We start from the raw sequence: 8,289 nt of genomic DNA, 5'->3' as shown, positions 1-8,289 counted from the left end.
TGGGAGCACCCTGGGCGACTGCGCCTGGGCCTCAAACCGCCCCAAAGCGCCGCTGGGGGTGTGGCGCCTCTTCCTGGACCCGGGCCCCGCGCTCTGCGCTCGCCTCATTCTGCACTTCTCTACCGCTGCATCTGTCCACCAAGCCCGACGCCACCTCGAGACCTGAAAGCAGGCACTTGCAGGCTTGGTTGCTAAGGCCGGTCGCAACCGGACCTTTCCCCCACCTGGCCCTTTGGCTGCCTTCAACTTCCAAGCGGACTCGCGCCTCCTCCCCCATTTCCCCAGCAATTGGGTTTCCTCGCCACCCATCCAGCTGCTCTGCTTCGCAGTTGGGCATCGGGCGCCCTCCCAGCCCAGACTCTCTCGGTTTCCACTCCTCTTGGCCCGCCGGGCGGGGGCGGGGCAGATCCCCCCAAGAAAAGCCAGAGAGAGTGGTCCCTGGCCTGTGCTGGGCAATGGGGTAGGGAAGAGGGACTATTTTGAGGTCGATTTCCTCCGTTTGGGGTCCAGCTTTGCATTTGGTGTGTAATTTGGTCAGCGGCTCAACAATCCCAGGGTTTCTAGTCCGCTTGCATCCAGCCTCCCACTGCCGACCGTTTCCACCGCTCCTGCTGGAAGAGGACGCCCACACCCACTTGGCCCGATGTCTGGCGCCCGTCACCACCCGTTCTACAAGCACCCACTCGGGGTAACTCACCAGGTAGATGGCACCCTGGGCTGCTGCGGGTGGCCACTCACAGGGGCGGGCAGGCCGCAAGGCCCGGAGCTGGCATCTCTATGCTCTTCCTCTGCCTCCTGGCGCGGTCTCCCGGCTACCGCGTCCTCCCGGTGTAGCGGCTAGGGCACGCCCGGCACTAGCACACCTGGCCCCAGGGCTAAGCTCCGCACGATTGCAGGCTTGCCAAGGGGAGCGACGAGGACGGTGCGCGCTGCTGCTCGCGGCGCGCTCCGGGCGGCGCCCGCCTAAGCTATGAGAACCCGCGCTGCCGGAGTCGCTGCCACCGGAGCCTTCCGGGAACATTCCTTACTCTCTACAGCTCCTCCCCGGGAGTTTTGGCCCAGGCGCCAGACCCGGAGGGCGCCTTGATGGGAGGGCGTTGCGGGTCCTAGTCTCCGCGCGCTCTCTGGGAGGCGAAAGCGCGGCTGAGGCCGCGACAGGCGTGCAGGCAGCTCGCGGTGCTCGTCGCCCCCGAGCGCGCACACACCCTGGCTGCCGCCCGCGCTGCTTTGAGGAGGCATGCGGACACCAGCAGTCGGGAGGTTGCGGGAGGGAATCAGTAGGTTGCTTCCCTTCTCTGCCCAACATTCAGGATTTTAAATGCTCCGAGAGAGCTCTAGCTGAGCGCAAGTACTGAAAGAAAGACTCTCTTTCCGGACTCTCAATGGAAACGCCAAAAAGCGCGCGTGTGTGTTTGGTGGGTGTGGGGGAGGGTGTCTAGCCCTAGCCGAGGTTTCTTTTGGTGTGACACCCGCTTATTCCTTGCAATTCCTCCTCAACTTTGTGGATGGAGCGTGTCTTTCCCAAGCTTAGGTCACGGCATCGCGCTTACAAAACCACAAACACAAAACAAGCCTCCCAAGGCCTTTAATTCTCAGGGGCTTTGCAGGGAGGCCAGTTACCTGCTGGCGTCTTCCAAATGGTCCAGACTCGGCTCAGGCCACGGAGACTTCGGGATTCCAGGAGCCCTCAGCCCCAGGCCCTAGAGGAAGAAAGAGGACTGCGGAGGAGGCAGCGGGGCTCCGACCCGGGCCCACCTCGGGCCCGGCGGAACCATGCCGGGGAAGGCTCGGATTTCTCCTGCCGGAGGCTTCCTGGCCGCGGCTTTCTAGAGCCTGGCGTTTGATAAATATAGCCTGGTGTTTGCCCCTGAATTTGAGTCTGTTTCCTTATTTAGCCCTTGTACAATGATTTTAGATGATGTCATTTAGAGCTAAACGAGAAAATTGATCTCAGATTTGCTTGGCCTCTAAAGCCCGGTTAAGCAGATTGAGAGTGAAAAAGACAGGAAAAAGCAAAGGGGGGGGGGTGGCGCGGAGGGTAGCGAAGTGTCCACCGGCGAGTGTGTGCGCGGAGGCGACGGTCCGCCGCGCGTCGGAGAGCGCCCCCGCCTCTTCTGGGCGGGGGAACCTCACTCACCAATGAAAAGTAGTCACTGACTGCAGAGGAAAAAAAAAAAAAGTTTTCCTGTTGAGTGTTGGAAGCGAATTGAGCAATTATCTAGTTTACCTTCTCCTCTTGGAAGTTAACGATTGGCGAGATCTTGGCTGCGTTATTGACACAACACTTTCTATTGATAGAAATAAGTAGTGATTGTCCCCGAGTCATTGGTGCGCCAAGAACTCTGCGATGGGCTGGCAGGAGTCCATTGGGCTGGGCAGGCAGGTTCGGCTGGTGATGCTGGGGAGGAGGAGGAGGAGGCTGCCGGTGGTGATGGTGCCCGTCCCCCTCTCCGCAGGTCTGTGACAAGCAGGGAACAAGGCAACGACGGCGCAGCCCGGCCCCGGCTGACGGACGCTGGAGACTCAGACATGGACAGTAGCTGCCACGACGCGACTGCCAAAATGTTAGCGACCGCTCCGGCCCGGGGCAGCGTGATGAACACCTCCAAACCCTTGGCTTTCTCCATCGAAAGAATCATGGCACGCACCCCCGAGCCCAAAGCCCTGCCCGTCCCCCACTTCCTGCAGGGAGCCGTGCCCAAGGGGGACCCCAAGCACTCTCTGCATCTTAACTCGTCGATCCCCTGCATGATCCCCTTCGTGCCCGTGGCGTACGACACGAGCCCCAAGGCGGGAATGACGGGCTCGGAACCGCGGAAGGCGAGTCTGGAGGCTCCGGCTGCGCCTGCTGTAGCGCCCGCGGCGCCCGCGTTCAGCTGCAGCGACCTGCTCAACTGCGCGCTGAGTCTCAAGGGCGACCTGGCCCGCGACGCGCTCCCGCTGCAGCAGTACAAGCTGGTAAGGCCGCGGGTGGTCAACCATTCTTCCTTCCACGCCATGGGAGCCCTGTGCTACCTGAATCGAGGTGACGGCCCGTGCCACCCGGCGGCCGGCGTTAACATCCACCCGGTGGCCTCCTACTTCCTCAGTTCCCCTTTGCACCCGCAGCCAAAAACGTATTTAGCCGAAAGGAATAAACTGGTGGTCCCGGCGGTGGAGAAGTACCCCTCGGGAGTAGCTTTCAAAGACTTGTCCCAGGCTCAGCTGCAGCATTACATGAAAGAAAGCGCCCAGCTCCTGTCGGAAAAAATAGCGTTCAAAACCTCTGACTTCAGCCGAGGCTCTCCTCATACCAAGCCCAAAGTTTTCACTTGCGAAGTGTGTGGAAAGGCAAGTACTGTGTAAGGGGTGGGGGGTGGCCTGCCTTCCTTCCTTCCTGCCTTCCTTCCTGCCTTCTTTCCTTCCTCCCTCCCTTCCTTCCTCCCTTCCTCCCTTCCTTCCTTCCTCCCTTCCTCCCTTCCTCCCTCCCTTCCTTCCTCCCTCCCTCCCTCCCTTCATTCTTTCCACGTTTGATTTTATTTTGTAATTATTTGTATACACTTGTTATAACGTTATCACCTCCCTCCCCTCCCTCTGCCTGGTTTGATCTCCAAGTGCTTGTTGAGCTAACCTGTTGTACTTGTGTTTAAGGTCTTTAACGCGCACTATAACTTAACCCGTCACATGCCGGTGCACACAGGAGCCAGACCCTTCGTTTGCAAAGTTTGTGGAAAGGGCTTCCGGCAAGCCAGCACCCTGTGCAGGCACAAGATCATTCACACCCAGGTGTGTTCGGCTGTCTCAGTTTCACCTGGTTTATTTCCGAACGGTTTCTTTTTTTTAAATGGCCGATAAACTCTTACTCTGTAGCGTAAGGTTTGTTTAAAATGTGCCGTCTGGAAGAGGGGGAAATGCCAGGTATTGTTTGCCTTTGTTCTGCTTAAAAGCATGAGGGAGAGCATTACAGTGTTTTTGAGTTTTTAAGACTCCACTGAATAGCAAAATAACTTCTCTGCTTTTTCTCCTTTCCGCTTAGGAAAAACCTCATAAATGTAACCAGTGTGGCAAAGCATTTAATAGAAGTTCTACTTTAAACACGCATACCCGAATACACGCAGGCTACAAACCATTTGTGTGTGAATTCTGTGGCAAAGGATTTCATCAAAAAGGTATCGAACCCAGGAGGCGTTGTCTTTCACAGTAGTCTTACCGAAAGCCCTCAACTTTGGGGGGGGGGTAGTTCAGAAAACGATTTGTTAAGTGCAGCTAGTTACCAGCGCATGTGTTGCCATTCCAACCTCCTACCCTCAAGTGCGATGAGTACTAGAGAAAGGTATGGCTCATATACAGAGGGGGCATTTCTCTTTAACCGCTTGTTCTCGTTTTTATAGAATTGGATTAATAACTGTTGTATTAAAACGTGGAGGGGACGACCTCACTGTTGATGTTTAAAAATAAATTTGGGGAGAGAAGTGCAGGCGGGCAGCATAGAACTGCACCGGCCCTCCGAGCTGTGGCCCCTCTTCTCTCGACTAGTTGTCCTTCAATCGTCTGCTCCTCCTGTTCTAAGCTCTCTTTTGAGATCCACGTCCCTGTCATTTGTCTGTTTCAGGGAATTACAAAAACCACAAGTTGACCCACAGCGGAGAGAAGCAGTTCAAGTGCAATATCTGCAACAAGGCTTTCCACCAGATTTACAACCTCACCTTCCACATGCACACCCACAATGACAAGAAGCCCTTCACCTGCCCCACGTGCGGCAAGGGCTTCTGCAGGAACTTTGACCTCAAGAAGCACGTCCGCAAGCTGCACGACAGCGGCCTGGGGCTGCCCCGCACCTCTGCTGGGGAGCCGGGAGCGGACCCGTCCCCCCCTCTGCAGCAGCCGTCGCCCGCGCCGCTGCCGCACCCTGGGCCCCTGCAGCCTGGGTTCCCCCCGGGCCACCAGTGATCAAGGCCGAAGTGCCTTCCCAGCCCCAGCCGGGGTCCCCACTACTGAGACAGCGGCGGAATAGAGCTGGACCTCTCTACCCAAGCTCGCCTGTAGAACCCAGGGCATGTTGGGCCTTACACATTAGCGCCAACCAGAAGCCTCTGCATTCCCCGGCCTTTCGCCTCTTGCATGCACCTGCTAAATGGTTTTGTGTATTATATTCTATGTAGGCACTAACAATTATGAGAAAATTTGAGGGTTTGTTTTCTGATTTTTTTTTTAATTTGCAAAGACTTTTCATCTTGGGTGGAGAGATCGTGTTTGTTTTGTTTTGTTTTTTAAAAACAAATTTCTGCTGTATTTATTGAGATCTGTATTATCCTACCCGGGAATGCTGCACCATTTTAATTTTATTATTGTATATATTTCCATTGTGTTGATTCTGTGGTCTCAAGATGCCTGCCGATTGTTTATTACCATTTCCTCTTTCCCTGAGGTTAAAAAACAAAACAAAAACCCCCCCAATTCTGTGTGTATGTTATATATACACGCATAGATGTGTGTGCCTGTAAAGGCACATTCCACATTCATTAGCACACACTCACATACAAACACATACACATTAGATAAGGATGGTTCATTATGGATGAATTTGAATTTTGGTTTTGATTCTTGCACGTGAAAACTGATTCATTGACTGTTGGAAATAAATCCTTGGAACATGCTTATTTAATCAACAACCTTCAGGGCTCTGTTCATATTATTCAGCTAGGGATCACTGATTCTGACCCCCTCAGCCTTCTTTCTTCCTTTTTAAAAAGTTCAACCCTGGGTTAGTATCACCCAATGTTTCATCTGAAAAACTCACCAAGAGCAAGTAATGGTCTCTCCAAATAGTTACAACTTTGGTAAAGTAATGAAATTCGATAAGTTCAGAGACAGAAGATGTGGAGCTTTCTAACAGAAGCACGTCTTTGTCCTGGACCATCTGATATATTTGTAGTGCAAAGTTAAGTGGGAACAACATATCTATAGGAGCTGTGTGTAATATACGTCCCCACACACACGTTACAATGATATCATGTAGACGGGGGTCTTATTGTTCGCATCCTGAAGGCACATACTGACTTGTACATAGCTGGCAAAGGGAGCCTGCATGTTTTTATGTGTGTGTATATGTTTATAGACGAATATACTTCCATTCAAGGAGGAAAAATGGATGAAAACCAAACTGTGGCGGGTGCCAGGTCCTTGAAATGCTTCAAGTGTTAATCAGCATCTCCGCTGTGAGCTCGGGCTCTGGTGTTTTCTAACTGCAAGTCTCTCCTGTTTTCTTGCCAAAACAGTGAAACAACTGCTAAAGACTTTAATTAAGAGGGGTAATTAGTTCAGATTTATCAAAGCCGGGTTGTTATACTATTAGCTGCTCAGTAGAAGCTGCCAGACAAGCTCCCAGCCCAGCCCAGCCACCCTGCTGCAGCGGGGCCACATCCGGGGAGAGAGGCTGGGGGGAGTGGGCCGCAGGGGTCCCCGCAGCCCCGCCTGCCTCGGGGGTGCGTCTCGGCCCCTCCCTCGGCCTCGAGCTCCCGCCGGGCCTGGCCGCTGCGGAGAATCCACCGCGGATCCGCACCGCGGGCGCAGGATCCCCTCCCCCACCCCGGGGCGGCCTCGCCGGCTCTCCGAGCGCCTCGACGGTCGCAAGAGAGGCGTGGGGAACGCGTTTAAATTTGCTCTCCTGCCTCACTTTTGTACGTCTTGGGGGGCGCTCAAGGAAATGCGGAGCCAGGAGGCGACAGGCGGGACGAAGGGGAGATGGGTAGGGGGCACCGCCGGGGCGAGGCGGCGATTTCCTTGGCAACCAGAGCCCGCATTTCCAGGTGGGGGAAGGATTGACCGCTCCGGGCGCCGAGAGCCGACGGCCCGAGGGCCTCCTCGGCGGCCCGAGTCCGAGAGGTGATAGACACCCTGGGTGAGGCGACCGCGGACGAGCGGGTGAGCGGGCCCCACGGGACATCCGAGCCAAGTTCCACTGCGGCCACTCTCGGGTTGGGGGACCCCAAGATCCTGGGCACGGAGCTGGACCGGAGGGGTCCCGAGAACAGGGAATTCCTGATTCCACGCGCAGGCGTCGGGTCCAGACTTCCCAGCTCTTGCCCCAGGACGCAAGCCCTCGGGCACTGGGACTTTTAAGTCCCAATCCAGCAATCAGTAGATCGAATCCCTACTTTTCTGTTTTCCTGACTTCCCCATACCCCACTTTATCCTTTGCTGAGACTAGATCCGTGTTAGATTTGACTTCAGAAAGAGATAGTTTTGAAATTCCATAGTTGGGTGAATTCTGAATCTTCGAGGCTGGCAGAAGTGCCATTTCTCCTGAATATCACAGCCAAGTGGAAAAATCCTGTTCCAGGTGCTTGTCGAATTCTCTCACAGCTGCCTGTGCCCCAGGGAGCTTGGGGGAAATGTCTGGTAGCTTATGGGTAGCCACCTTTTCGAGGTGACTTAGTCGGATCTTGAAAGCATTTGTTCTCTTTGAGTAAACAGAATGAGGTCCGGGGTAACTATAAAGGGCAGAAAATGGCTTTTGTCTCTTGAATTTATTCTCAATAAGTATTTGAACTTATTCTCAAAACCCCAGGATGTAATTCTCCCAGACTTTCAAGGTGACACAATTTCACTGGTGGAAAAGAAAATGAACATTGTTGAGGAAAATTACTAAGCCATAAAATACTTACAGTTAGGAAGTATTTATATGTGGTACTCCCACCTTTTAGCCCCTGCCAGTGTGCTTTGACATATTGAACAAGAAGTCTTCTATGGAAGGATAGAATTGGCCTGTTGGGGGAGGTGGGAGCATATAGGGGATCTGCTATTGTAATCTGGAATGACTTTGCGCAGGTCTGATTTGGGATGGGGCAACAGTTCCAGAGAAGGCAGGCAAAGGAAACAGTTGTCTGTCTGGTCACAGGTTTGAGTAGCCTGAAGTAGTGGTGATTAAGTAGGAGAAGCCAAAAGGAAATCCTCTAAAATAAGCACTCAGGAGAACTACTTGTCAGGAGGTGAATTATCGATGAACTTTGATTTATGACAAAGCTGTTAGAGCTCACTAAACATCAAGGAGAATCTCCTTAAAGATAGGATGAGCTTAGAGATTAGTTGGAGTGGCGGTGACTGGGAGGGGGGTGTTAAAAATTGATGAAGAGGGATACTTAGCTAATAGTCAGTGGAAGACCTTACAATTCTCCCACCTCCAACAAATGTGAAAAGGTGCCCCTTCACTATCTAACCTGTATGTTTGTATTTGTGTGTGCTTATATAAATGTTTATGTTCATTCATGAAATAGGCACCCCAATGGTATGAATAGCAAACTGGCTCAT

The 8,289-nt window shown here is 53.5% G+C and overlaps 1 protein-coding gene across 1 annotated transcript; it reads left to right on the top strand.

Annotated features, from left to right (window-relative positions):
- The first annotated feature begins 2,529 nt into the window (after positions 1-2,529).
- FEZF1 (FEZ family zinc finger 1) lies at positions 2,530-4,929 on the top strand. Its single transcript, XM_061198252.1, has 4 exons — positions 2,530-3,330; positions 3,631-3,765; positions 4,016-4,148; positions 4,592-4,929. Exons 1-4 carry the CDS (start codon positions 2,530-2,532, stop codon positions 4,927-4,929), a joined length of 1,407 nt encoding a protein of 468 aa, XP_061054235.1.
- Positions 4,930-8,289: the final 3,360 nt, after the last annotated feature.

The sequence above is a fragment of the Eubalaena glacialis genome, chromosome 8 (genome assembly GCF_028564815.1).
Source record: "Eubalaena glacialis isolate mEubGla1 chromosome 8, mEubGla1.1.hap2.+ XY, whole genome shotgun sequence".
Classification (NCBI taxonomy): domain Eukaryota; kingdom Metazoa; phylum Chordata; class Mammalia; order Artiodactyla; family Balaenidae; genus Eubalaena; species Eubalaena glacialis.
Note: the sequence above shows the minus strand (reverse complement) of the source record. Positions and strands in the feature narration are given on the sequence as shown.

Coding starts and splice junctions, on each gene's coding strand:
- FEZF1 (XM_061198252.1), top strand. CDS start 2,530: ATGGACAGTAGCTGCCACGACGCGACTGCCAAAATGTTAGCGACCGCT. Junction 3,331..3,630: donor CTTGCGAAGTGTGTGGAAAG/GCAAGTACTGTG, acceptor CTTGTGTTTAAG/GTCTTTAACGCGCACTATAA. Junction 3,766..4,015: donor ACAAGATCATTCACACCCAG/GTGTGTTCGGCT, acceptor CTTTCCGCTTAG/GAAAAACCTCATAAATGTAA.